Here is a 13,543-nt window from a genome sequence, read left to right as displayed (position 1 = left end):
CCAAACTATTTTTAAATTAAAATACACTTTATTCGTCATTTGAAACTTTACGGGAATAACGCGCGCACACACACACAGAGACACACACACACGCACACACACACACACACACACACACACACACACACACACAGACACACACACACACACACACACACACACACACACACACACACACACACACACACACACACACACACACACACACACACACACACACACTGACGCACCCAAAATTCTGGAGGAACTCAGCAGGTCAGGCAGCCTCTATGGAGGGGAATAAACTGACGCCGTTTCGGGCTGAGACTCCTCACCAGGACAAGAATGCACCTTCTGCATCTAACATTCACACTGAACGTGTTAAGTAGTATTCTGCTGGCTTTGTGAAGAATCCACTGACAGTGTGAAATCTGTGCAGGGGAGTTTTTAAAAGTGGGGAAAAGGCCGCCGCGCAGGGACAATTCCCCCGCTCTCGACCTCGGCCAGACCGGGTCCAGCGCTCCGAGTCGCCGTCACGAACCGAGCTCTGCGGTGCGTGACCGTGACATCTTCAGTGCCTCGCCATGCCATTCCTCCTTCGTTCACCCCCCACCTCCCCTCCACCCCCTCTCCACAGCTCGCTGAAGACCCACCTTCCTCACCGCCGGGATCTCACTGTTGAATGTCGTGTTGAATGAATGGGATTATTTAAAGCCTGGAGCCCTGTTGCCATTCAGGTGAACCCCGTGGGGTGGCGCACCACGGCAATACTTGGAGTGGGGGTCTTCCCCACTCAACTCGGCCCCTCCCTCTGCAGAAGCGGAAGACCCCTCCACAGTGGTCCCCACACCCCACCCCGACGCACCCACCGTTGGAATCCCACTGACCGTCTGAAATCTCTCTCTGAAATCCAACACATCCGACTGACTGACTACCAGGGGCTGAAAATGAAGGCGCCTTTCCCCGCTGTGACTGGCACCTTCACCGGCATTTCCACCGGGATCGGTGAATTTTGCACAAAACCGCACGCCAGTTGTTCTTTTTAAATATATTATTGAAAGCTGTAACCGTTTGCTCTCCTGCCGTCGTAACTTTAGGCGCCCTGTGCCGTGTGGAGCTTGGTAAGGTGCTTTGCACCCTGCTCCTGGAGGAACGCTGCTTTCGGGAATATCGAAAATTAAACTTGCACTTGAACAGTTAAACTTGGAGAAACTTTTCTCTCTCTCTCTCTCTCTGCTTCACAAAGGATCAGACCTGCTCCTCGGCCGTGGGAGGCGGCGGGGTGGTGGGTTTCGGACTCTGGGTGTGTCCGCCGTAACTCGAGACCCTCCAAAGAGCCCCAGGCTCCACGCCCAGCGCTTTCTTTTCTCTGGGCGGTGGCCCGGCTCGGGATGAGGATATAAAGAGGCGAGGAGGAGGTGCCCGCACACCATTGGCTTCGTGCAGGCTGAGGAACAAGATGCAATCCAGCTTCACCAGCAGCACCTCGCGTCAGACCCTGGGGTCCCGGAGCTTGGCCGGGACCCCCTCACGCATTCGGGGAAGTAGTATGTCCAGCTTCGGCCAGGGCCGCATATCCAGCAGTCGAGTCTCCAGCTACGGCATGGGCTCGTCCCTGGGCGCCGGCCTGGGAATGAGCTCCGGCCTGATGTCCGCATCCGGCGGCGGGTTCGGCGGCGGGTTCGGCGGCGCGGGAGGCTTCAGCATGATCTCCTCCTCCTCCTCCTCCTCCGCCTTGACCAACGAGAAAGAGACCATGCAGTCGCTGAACGACCGGCTGGCGGCGTACCTGGAGAAGGTGCGCTCCCTGGAGAAGTCCAACGCCGAGCTGGAGATTCAGATCCGGGAGTACTACCAACAGGCCGGTCCCGCCACCCGCGACTACAGCGAGTACTGGGCCACCATCAACAACCTCCGCGACCAGGTAAGAGCCCGGGAATAAAAAGCTGACACCTCCTCCCCAGGGTGTGTGTGTGTGTGTGTGTGTGGGGGGGGGGGGGGGGGGGGAGATGGACAGGGTGGGAGGATGATGGCCATTGGACATTGGGGGTAGAAAGAGGCCATTCAGCCGAACGAGTGTGTTCCACCATTCCAGTCTGGCTAATCTATTGCCCCTTCCAAATGCACCTTTGCAAAGTTACAGAGGCCATTGAACCCTCCGGGAGATGTCTTTGCACGACGGGTGCCCCCCCCCCCCCCCCCAACAATTATCAATACCGTTCAGAGAGTGTCTGCCTGGTGTCAGTGGTCACATCACCAGGAGTTGTGATCCGCACCGGCTGCTCATAGGACCGTCCACCACCTGTCCCCATGGCTTCCCGTGAGCACGGTCAGTGTTGGTGGGGTGGGTAGAGGGGAAGGCGGGTTAAGAACCCTGCCCAAGGGTGACCCACGGGCGAGCGGAGGGAAGAGGCGCCTCGCCGCCCATGAGATCCTCCCGTTCATGGGTACCCAACCTGACCGCCGCCGCCTCAGCCGGCCGCCTCGTCTCCGTCCTAAGTGGCCGTCCCTTTGTTGTGAGGCTGTGCCCTCTGCAGAGGGGAGAAGGTTAGGTGCGAAGGAAGGCTGGTGGAGAATGGGGGAAGGCCGGGGCAGGGGTTAAAGATTGACTCTGTTTCTCACTCGGCCATCGAGACGCGCCATTTGCGGATTTGACCAACACCAGGGTGTCGGGGGTGGGGCGGGGGGCTGTCGGCAAGTAACACCGCGCTTCCGGCGCCCACGCAGCGTGTCCTCAGTTTCCGTCTGCGGGTCGTGGGAGGGGGAGAGCGGGAGCACCCGCAAAAAGCCCACGGGGCAAAGAGGATCGAATGCGAAAGGAGGACGGGCGGAGTGGAGGAGAGAGAGGGAGGGAAGGTGGAGAGGGCGCAGGGAAGGGCAGGATGGAGGAGAGAGGGGCTGGTGGATAGGTCAGAGGGAACGGACGGTGGAGGAGAGAGCGGCTGGTGGAGAGGGTGGAGGGAAGGGCAGGTTGGAGAAGAGAGGAGGGCGGACGGGCAGGTGGAGAGGGCGCGGGTAACGGCAGGGTGGAGGAGTGAGGGGCTGGTGGAGGAAGACGTAGCCCTGAGGTAGGCGGGGGCTGGGAGGAGAGAGGTAGTAATTGAGGGTCAGGGTTTAACCTTGGACACCGAAAGCGAGCGGGACAGTGCGCCTGTGTTTCCCCACGCTCCCTTGCTCCACCCAGTCCATGTTCACCGCCTGTCTCCCACAGATCAACGAATTGATCCTCACCAACTCCGGAATCATGCTCCAGGTGGACAACTCCAAACTGGCGGCGGAAGACTTCAAGACCAAGTTAGTACCGAGCCGGCCGATGCGAGTATTGAGGTCCAACTGACCGGGTCCGCCTCCTCCGCCCCTCCCCCTTCCACTGGAGGGCGGACAATGGGCCGAATTAGTCCTCCAGGTCGTCGTTTGCTTCTCGGGAAGTTTAACGGCGACTGGCAGACCAGCAGGAGGTCCATTACCGCCACCTGCTGGGCTGGAGCATGGGGCAAAGAAACAGGAAATGGACTCACCGTGTTCTCCCCCACTCCCCAAAAACTCGAATATTATTAAAAAGTCTAATGTTTTTCAGAAAGTCAAATACAAATACAGTGACACTGGTATCCGAACAAACTTTGCACGTGAAACACTGCTAGAGATCTCAATCTAACAATTAGATGTTTCCTTTGACCCCACCCCCCCATGGGAAATGCGTTCAAGCGATAAATGCCACCGTTTCTTGACAAGTGGACTCGAGTCCACCACATTTCCGTGTGTGAAACCTTTACATCTCTCCTGGTTTCCCCCGCATCTTGTGTTTTTTTTTGTCTCCAGATTTTAACATCTTCCTTGATCTCAATCATAGTATGCAGCGAATACTGGAGTGCGGCCTGTAATGAGTTAACAGGAGTTAAGCTCCTCTCAAAACTCCGACTTGTTTTCTAGCCCTGTCCCCGATTGGATCCCATATTTTTAATGGTTCACTGTCAGGTCTTCTGGGGCAAATGTTCGTTCTTCACTCAACTGCAGGGGTGGAGAACCAGATAGACAATGGGGTTTCATCTCCCATCTAGAAGGACGTTCCTCTGTTCTTAACCCATGCCCTCTGGTCCTAGATTCCCACACTACAAGAAACATCCTCTCTATATCCACTCTGTGTCCTCTGGCCCCAGACTCTCGCACTATAGGAAACATCCTCTTCACATCCACTCTATCTGTGTCCTCTGGTCCTAGACTCTTGCACAATAGGAAACATTCTCTCCACACCCACTCTATCTGTGCCCTCTGGTACTAGACTCGCCCCACGATAGGAAACATCCTCTCCACACCCACTCTGTCTGTGCCCTCTGGTCCTAGACTCACCCCACTATAGAAACATCCTCTCCACATCCACTCTATCTATGTCCTCTGGTCCTTGACTCCCCCGAGAGAGGAAAGATCCTCTCCACACCCACTCTGTCTGTGCCCTCTGGTCCTAGACTCACCCCACTATAGAAACATCCTCTCCACATCCACTCTATCTATGTCCTCTGGTCCTTGACTCCCCCGAGAGAGGAAAGATCCTCTCCACATCCGATCTATATGTGCCCTCTGGTCCTAGACTCCCCCACTATAGGAAACATCCTCTCCACATCCACTCTATCTGTGTCCTCTGGCCATAGACTCCCCCACTACAGGAATCATGCTCTCCACATCCACTCTATTTCGGCCTTTCACCGTTCGATGTGTCTCAATGAGGTCAGCCCTCATTCTCCTGAATTCCAGTGAGTACAGGCCCAGATATCTTGTACACTTTGGGGCAGGAAATGCGTTACGACTTCAGCCCTGGCCACTGATGACCAGAATCTCCTGCTCTCTCCCCATCTCGATAGGTTTGAAACTGAGTTGACCATCAGGATGTCCGTTGAGAACGATATCAACGGTCTGCGCATGATGTTGGACAACCTGACCCTCGAGAGGAGTCAGCTGGAGACAGATATCGAGAACCTGAAAGAGGAGCTCATTTACATCAGGAAAAACCATGAAGATGTAAGCTATGGGCGTCACCGCCTGAACATTGTGAGTTGTCTCTGTTCTGTGTCACTGCTGGGAGTCGGAGGCTGACATCGCTGAGTTTTTTTTCCCTTCCTGCAGGAACTCAGGAGCCTGAGGTCTCAGATGTCTGGGAACGTGTCTGTCGATGTCAAAGATGAAGACTCCGCGGACTTGCTCAAGATTCTGGCAGACATTCGGGCGAAACATGAAGCCATGGTCAACCAGCACAAGATAGAGACCGACGAATGGTACAAACAGGAGGTAAGTGGATACTTATTCCGAGATTCCATTCAGAACAGGCCCCGCTGGCCACGTCGAGCCTCACGGCCGAGCGACCCACCTGTTCCCGAGTCCAGGTGACCACCGTGTTCAGAAACAGGCCATTCGGCCCATGGTGTGTCTGCTCTCCCAATTCACCATGGCTGATCCCATTTTCCTCTCCGCAGGCCTGTCTTCGGGATATGGGAGGGAACCGGAGAAGTCAGAGATCTTGGGCAGGATGAGCAGACGCCTTAGAGGCACCGTTGGAATTGAACTCCCCAGTCTGACGTCCCCTGGCCCCCCGCCCCACCCCACATGATGTAATAGTGCCTTCTCCACCGTCACTGTGTCATTCCATCCCGATCTCTGCATGAAATTTACACCGAACATTGAACTGTTTCAGATTGTGACCAAGCAACAAGAGATGACCGTCAACGCGGGTGCCATCGACGGGGAGAAATCCAAGCTCACTGAGCTGAGGCGCAGCTGTCAGGGGCTGGAAACCGAGCTGAGCACACTGCAGAGTATTGTGAGTGACCCGTCGGGCTGGGCTGACCGTGGGAGGAGGGGGAGGAGAGGGGGCCACCCGGCTACTGATTGATTGATTATTCCCATAGTGTAACGTGTAGTCCCTGAGACCGACTCTGTCATCGCAAGGACCCTGGTGAACAAACCCGTTCCCCCCTCACCCCCCTACCAGTGGGTAGGCTGATGCCGGTGATGTGTTGGGCAGTTGTGATGACTTGCTGTGGGACCACGGAGCATTTCCTGCACCAGGCCGTTTTGAGTCTGGTGGTCCTGACGGAGCCTCCTCCCCGATGGGAGTGGGACAGACAGTCCGTGAGCACGGTGGGTGGGATCCTTCATGGTGTTACCGGCCCCGTTTTCCAGCACCTTTCTGTATATGGATGGCGGGTAGGCTGGGGCCGGTGCAGTGTCGGGTAATTTTGACGACCCATTACAGACCCCATCCCGGCCATTTCCATACCCAGCGGTGAGGCAGCGTGTTAGGCTGCGCTCTGCCGCGCGTCTGTCGAAGGACGGCAGCTGGAGAGAGCGCGGCCCGGTCACTGGAAACCCCAACCCCCCTCACCGTACGCTCCTTGCCCGCAGATCGCCTCTCTGGAGAGGAACCTGGACGAGGTTGATATGCGCTTCAGCGGAGAGAGGGACGGGCTGCAGATGACCATCAACGGGCTGGAAGCGGAGCTGGGGGGCATCCGTACCAAACTCATGTCAATGAGCGCGGAGTACCAGCAGCTCCTGAACATAAAGAGCAGGCTGGAGGCGGAAATTGAGACCTATCGCCGGCTGCTGGGCGGCATCGGGTAAGCAACTGGCCAGACGACACTCGAACCTGAATACAACCCAGTCATAGAACGTAGAACAGTACAGGCCCTTCGGCCCACAAAGTCCTGCCAGGATTCTAACCCTCTGTAAGATCAGTCCAAACCTTCCCTCCTACATAACCTCCATTTTCCTATCATCTCTGTGCTTATCTTCAAGTAAAATCACGTCACTTTTTATTGTCTTTTGACCATAACTGCTGGTACAGTACACAGTAAAAACCAGACAACGATTTTCAGGACCATGGTGCAACATGAAACAATGCAAAAACCAGACTGAACTACGTAAAAACAACACAGAAATAAACTACACTGGACTATAGACCTACCCAGGACTGCATAAAGTGCACAAAACAGTGCAGGCATGACAATAAATAATAAAAAAGACACCAGACACAGTAGAGGGCAGTAAGATGGTGTCAGTCCAGGCTCTGGGTATTGGGGTGTCTTTGAGATTCTTCAGTGCCCTAAATGTATATGCCTCTCCCTCCACCGTTGTAGGGCGCTCCAAACGCCTACCACTCAGTCAAAAAGAAACCCTACCTCTGACAACCCTCCCATACTTCCCTCCCCTTAGAAGTGTGACCCCCTCGTGTTACCACTTCTGCTGTACGTCACAAAGACTGATTAAAAATGTACAAGGTACAAAAGAGGGAGACCCATGCAAGTGTTTAGAAAAGGTAAATTAATACCGAGAACATGAGTTGCTGAGACCTTGAAAGTGAGTCCTGTAGGTTGTGGAAGATTTGTCGTTCAGATTTGGGGCGAGTGAATTATTCACACCGCTTCAGGAGCCTGATGGTTGAGTGGTAATAACTGTTCCTGAACCTGGTGGTGTGGGTCCTAATGCTCCTGTACCTCCTTCCTGATGGTTGAGGGGTAACAACTGTTCCTGAACCTGGTGGTATGGGTCCTAATGCTCTTGTACCTCCTTCCTGTTGGTTGAGGGGTAACAACTGCTCCTGAAGCTGGTGGTGTGGGCCCTGACTGTCCTGTATCTCCTGCCTGATGGCAGCAATGGGAAGAGAGCACGGTGCAGGTGGTGGGGGTCCCAGATGATGGATGCTACTGTCTTCCTTGTAGATATGCTCAATGGTGGGGTGGGCTTTGCCTGGGATGCGATGTGAGTTGTGTGCTAAGGTTCTGTGGCAGGCAAAGTTTCACTGGAAGTTGCTACCTCCTCCCACTCCCAGCCGTTCCCGTAGTGCAAGGTCACACTCTGCCCCCTTTGTTTTTCAGGAGCCAGTCTTCTGGCCAGTCGTCAAGCTCATCAACTGTTACGAGGACAGTGGTCAGGGAGGAAAGACGTGAGTAGTCCATTTTATCATGGGTGCGCGATGCAGTCGGGCTGAGAAAGTTTGGTAATGCGCTCAAAATGCTGGAGGAGCTCAGCAGGTCAGGCAGAGTCCGTGGTGAGGAATAAACAGTCGTTGTTTCAGCTTCCCCTCCGTCATCGGATGTCCGAATGGACAATGAACCCTTGTACGCTACCTCACCATTTTTCTCCCCGCTTACACTAATTTAATTTTATTGATATATTTCATATTGTAATTGTTGGTCTGTGGTATACTGCTTGTTCATCTGCTGCAGAACAAGAGACTTCACGGCAATATCTTCACCGGAGATATTCAACCTGATTCTGAATCTGGGCTGAAGCCCAACATCGGGACTCGCTGGGTCCCTCCAGAAATCCGTCTGCGTTGCTGAGGATGGAGTGTCATCTAAGGCCCACGAGCTGCCAGTCGGCACTGAACCCAACGTAGGAATGCCTTGTGGACCCCCGCTCCTGAATTTTAAAACCATAGGAACATTGAAAACCCACAGCACAATACAGGCCCTCCAGCCCACAAAGCCGTGCCAAACATGTTCTTACCTCAGGAATTACCTAGGGTTACCCATAGCCCTCTATTTTTCTGAGCTCCATGTACCTATCCAGAAGTCTCTTGAAAGACCCTATCATATCCGCCTCCACCACAGTTGCCGGCAGCCCATTCCACGCACTCACCACTCTCTGCATAAAAAACTTACCCCTGATATCTCTACTGTACGTAACCCCAGCACCTTAAAACTGTGCCCTCTCGTGTTAGCCATTTCGCCCTGGGAAAAAGCCTCTGACTATCCACACGATCAATGCCCCTCATCATCCTGTACACCTCTATCAGCTCACCTCTCATCCTCCGTCGCTCCAAGGAGAAAAGGCCGAGTTCACTCAACCTATTCTCATAAGGCATGCTCCCCAATCCAGGCAACATCCTTGTAAGTCTCCTCTGCACCCTTTCTATGGCTTCCACATCCTTCCTGCAGTCAGGCGACCAGAACTGAGCACAGTACTCCGAGTGGGTCTGACCAGGGTCCTACATAGCTGTGACGTTCCCTCGGGGTTTTCTCCGGAAGCCTTCCCCATGAGTGGGTGTGTAGCCACAAGGCAGCAGGAGGTTTAAGATCACAGTTTTCCTTCCAGTTGGGCTGCCAACCACGGCTGCTGTGCCCCGTCGGCCCAGAGCGACTGGTTTTAATGGCGCCAGTGACCCGCTTTTGCCCCTTCTCCTGTCAGTAGAAACAGTTCCACTGGGCTCAGTAGCGGGACTTGGTTGTCAGAGGCTATTTGAGACGCACACCGTTGGTAGCAATTAATGGGAAGTGGGAACGTGTCCCCATTACCACACCCAGCTAGAACAAGCATAAGTGTGTCCTTGTACACTCATCACTGAAAGGTGGGTGTCAAATCAGTGCTGAACATTCTGGACTGAATCTCAGAATACTCCGGACCATGAACACTTTGGACAGGGAATGAGGGGCTGGAACGTTTGGCATCCCTGAGCTCATGAGGTGACCGGTTCCACTTGAGAAGTGTTGGGTGGAACAGATCGTCTTTCATAGGGGACTGTTCGGACCGTACTACAGATATGGTCAGCAGCTCTGGGTCCGATGTCTAAGAACGGATGTGTTGGCATTGCAGGGGATCGCAAGAATGATCCCCGGAATGAAAGTGTGAATGAATGGAGAGTGTTTGATGGGTCTGAGCCTGAATTAGCTGGAGTTTAGAAGAATTAGGGGAGATCTCATTGACATTACCAAATAATGAAAGGACAAGATGAGTTGCACATGAATAGGATGTTTCCGAAAGTGGGGGAGTCTAGGACGTGAGGACACAGATAGAGTGGATGTGGAGAGGATGTTTCCTGTTGTGGGGGAGTCTAGGACCAGAGGACAAAGATAGAGTGGATGTGGAGAGGGTGTTTCCTATAGTGGGGGAGACAAGGACCAGAGGACACAGATAGAGTGGTTTTGGAGAGGATGTTTCCTATAATGGGGGAGTCTAGGACCAGAGGACACAGATAGAGTGAATGTGGAGAGGATGTTTCCTGTAGTGGGGGAGTCTCGGACCAGAGGACACAGATAGAGTGGATGTGGAGAGGGTGTTTCCTATAGTGGGGGAGTCTAGGACCAGAGGACACAGATAGAGTGGATGTGGAGAGGATGTTTCCTATAGTGGGGGAGTCTAGGACCAGAGGACACAGATAGAGTTGATGTGGAGACGATGTTTCCTATAGTGGGAGAGTCTAATACCAGAGGACACAGATAGAGTGGATGTGGAGAGGATGTTTCCTATTGTGGGGGAGTCTCGCACCAGAGGACACAGACAGAGTGGATGTGGAGAGTATGTTTCCTATAGTGGGGGAGTCTAGGACCAGAGGACACAGATAGAGTGGATGTGGAGAGAATGTTTCCTATAGTGGGGGAGTCTAGGACCAGAGGACACAGATAGAGTGGATGTGGAGGGGATGTTTCCGATAGTGGGGGAGCCTAGGACCAGAGGACACAGATAGAGTGGATGTGGAGAGGACGTTTCCGATAGTGGGGGAGTCTAGGACCAGAGGACACAGATAGAGTGGATGTGGAGGGGATGTTTCCGATAGTGGGGGAGCCTAGGACCAGAGGACACAGATAGAGTGGATGTGGAGAGGACGTTTCCGATAGTGGGGGAGTCTAGGACCAGAGGACACAGATAGAGTGGATGTGGAGGGGATGTTTCCGATAGTGGGGGAGCCTAGGACCAGAGGACACAGATAGAGTGGATGTGGAGAGGATGTTTCCTATAGTGAGGGAGTCTAGGACCAGAGGACACAGACAGAGTGGGTGTGGAGAGGATGTTTCCTATAGTGGGGGAGTCTAGGACCAGAGGACACAGATAGAGTGGATGTGGAGGGGATGTTTCCGATAGTGGGGGAGCCTAGGACCAGAGGACACAGATAGAGTGGATGTGGAGAGGATGTTTCCTATAGTGAGGGAGTCTAGGACCAGAGGACACAGACAGAGTGGGTGTGGAGAGGATGTTTCCTATAGTGGGGGAGTCTAGGACCAGAGGACACAGATAGAGTGGATGTGGAGAGGATGTTTCCAATAGTGGGGGAGCCTAGGACCAGACAACTGCAGCGGCTGAGCCATTTGGTACATTTAAGGGCATAAATCATTCAAACAGAATAAGGCGCATTGTTTCAGCTTTAAGCATACCCTTATATCATGACCTCCACAGCCATCTGTGGCAATGAATTCCACAGGTTCACCCTGCAATATTTCGTAAAAGTGGAGGTTGATAGATCCTCCATTGGTCGTGGCTGCAAAGGTTACGGGCAGAAGGCAGGAAAATGGGGTTGAGAGGGATATTAAATCAGCAATGATGGAATAGCAGAGCAGACTCGATGGGCCAAATGGCCTAAATCTGCTCCAATGTCTTATGGTCTTGTGACTGCTGATTGGTGACTGTATCAGTCGACCGTCCAATGAAATCTCTGACTAACTATTTTCATTTCAGAGCCCGTTGTTTCGACCAAGACCAAGACGATCACCGTGGTGGAGAAGGTGGTGGACGGAAGGGTAGTGTCTTCTCAAGTGGAGGAGAAGAGTTAATCAAGAGAGGGCCTTGGGAATCAGCCGGGGTGACCTTCGTGCACCATTTAAGACAAGATATCCAGTGATTTTTTTTCTGCTTTCTGTATCTCTGAGAGGTGAATAAAGGCTTTGAGAACCCGCCAACATGAGTAGTCTGTTCTGTACTGCGACACTGTTTTCAAACGACCACTGACCCCGTCTCTCGGCTGAATCCTTGTGAGGTTATATAGTCATTGAACACAGAAACAGTCCCTTCAGCCCATCTAGTCCCTTCCAGAGTATTAATCTGCCCAGTCCCATCGACCTGCACCAGCCCTCCATACCCCTCCCATCCACGCACCCATCCAAACTCCTCTTAACCGTTACAATCGAACCTTCATCCGCCACTTGAGCCGGGCAGCTCCTTCCACACTCTCAGCACCCCGCCTCTGGAGTGAAAAAGATCCCCTCACCCGCCCCCCCATATTCCCCTGAGAAAACTACCTTTCAACCCGCACACAAAGCACTGCAGGAACTGGGCAGGGCCGGGCAGCGTTTACGCCAGGGGTGGGCAAACATTTTGACTTGTGGGCCACAAAGGGTTCTAAAATTTGACAGGGGGGCCGGACCAGGAGCAGATGGACGGAGTGTTTTGGTAATACACCTCATAAGAGAAAATAAAATATCACGGGATATGTAGAAAACATGTACTTTAATTTCAATTGAAAATGAACAAATGCATTACAACAAAATATCTGTCTTTGAAGTCCCATGGTATTTAGCTATTTATTGAAATGACTTTTAAAACACTGAAAATTAAATGAATAAAATACAGCTTTTTTAATAGTAACAGTTATTATTTTAAAGCACTGAAAATTCTGTTATCCTTCAAGATATTATCATCATCACTCTCCTCCTGACTGTCTTTATTTCAAAAACGGTAGGAGATGCAGGTCTACTTGTCCTGCTCCTTCTTATTCAATTGTCCCCTGTGCCAAAACTCAACAACGACCAGCACAAGGACAGAACAGTGACAGCGCGCCAGTATGCGGAGCGCGTTATTTGATCTGGAGCGCATTTTTTATTTTGAGAACGTACGTGCACCTGCGCACTACTCATGTCCATCACTTAACAGAAATGACATGTAACATGTAAGGCTTATTGAAAAAAATATTTTCAAATGCATTTTTTACATAACACAACGAAGAAACTTATTTTTAATTTCAGTGGGATCAGTGTTGTTGGTCTCCCTTTTTAGCCAGCGCATCAAAGTCTGGATTTAGTTTTGTTGCGGCGAAAACGCCAGAATTGCGGGGAAAAAAACGTTAACAAGGTTTATTAACAAGGCATATGGCCCCCGGGCTGTAGTTTGCCCATGCCTGGTTTACGCAAATGAACGAACAGCTGGCGTGTCGAGCTCCCATCCTTCTCCAGGACTGGAAGTGAAGGGGACAGGGGGATATCTAGAGGGTGATGAGCTGGTCAGGTGGGAAAGGTAAAGGGCTGGAGGGGAAGGAATCCGATAGGGGTTAACCCGCGGGATCTGCCAGCACGCGTCCGTCCAGGGGAGAACAACTCCTGGCCCCGCCAAACTGAGAAATCTCGGTCGTGTGGACTCCGCGTGACGTGTTGTCAGGTGACAAACCCGCACCGCAAAGTATCCGACAGTGCACCACCTGCAGTTAAACGGCTGCACTTTAATAATCTTAATCTGGATGGAGGGTTAGCGAAGGAAATAAAAAGAAAAGAAAAGGGCCCATTTTAAGGAAAAACTCTACTGGCGCTTCGTTGGAGGTCACTGCTCGTTCATTTGTTCCCGTCGACCTCCCAGCGTCGCCGGCCCGCGGACCCTCGCTCCTCAGTCCGCTCCATCCGATGGTCTTCCGACTCTCTCCATTCGCGTCCTCTCTCTCTCCGCTCCCCGACGGAAGACCGCGGAAGTCTCTCTTCCAGACCCACAAGAGAGAACGACATTTCTCCCATCGGATGGCATGGCCCCGTTATCTCCAGCCATAGCCCAAACGTTGCTGCCACAGAGAAACCATTTCCTTCACCGTGGAGCTTTA

At 52.7% G+C, this 13,543-nt stretch overlaps 1 protein-coding gene across 1 annotated transcript; it reads left to right on the top strand.

Annotated features, from left to right (window-relative positions):
* Nucleotides 1–1,391: 1,391 nt before the first annotated feature.
* LOC140741546 (keratin, type I cytoskeletal 19-like) lies at nucleotides 1,392–11,642 on the top strand. The gene is made up of 8 exons (XM_073071849.1): nucleotides 1,392–1,903; nucleotides 3,191–3,273; nucleotides 4,836–4,992; nucleotides 5,098–5,259; nucleotides 5,663–5,788; nucleotides 6,373–6,587; nucleotides 7,845–7,912; nucleotides 11,422–11,642. Exons 1-8 carry the CDS (start codon nucleotides 1,439–1,441, stop codon nucleotides 11,514–11,516), a joined length of 1,371 nt encoding a protein of 456 aa, XP_072927950.1. The 5' UTR covers nucleotides 1,392–1,438; the 3' UTR covers nucleotides 11,517–11,642.
* Nucleotides 11,643–13,543: the final 1,901 nt, after the last annotated feature.

This window comes from Hemitrygon akajei, chromosome 18 (genome assembly GCF_048418815.1).
Source record: "Hemitrygon akajei chromosome 18, sHemAka1.3, whole genome shotgun sequence".
Lineage (NCBI taxonomy): Eukaryota > Metazoa > Chordata > Chondrichthyes > Myliobatiformes > Dasyatidae > Hemitrygon > Hemitrygon akajei.
This window is presented reverse-complemented; position numbering and strand designations above follow the sequence as displayed.

Excerpts from the sequence above, each read along its gene's own strand:
- LOC140741546 (XM_073071849.1), top strand. The coding sequence starts at position 1,439 with ATGCAATCCAGCTTCACCAGCAGCACCTCGCGTCAGACCCTGGGGTCC. Across the intron at positions 1,904-3,190 it reads TCAACAACCTCCGCGACCAG|ATCAACGAATTGATCCTCAC; the intron begins GTAAGAGCCCGG and ends TGTCTCCCACAG. Across the intron at positions 5,260-5,662 it reads ACGAATGGTACAAACAGGAG|ATTGTGACCAAGCAACAAGA; the intron begins GTAAGTGGATAC and ends GAACTGTTTCAG.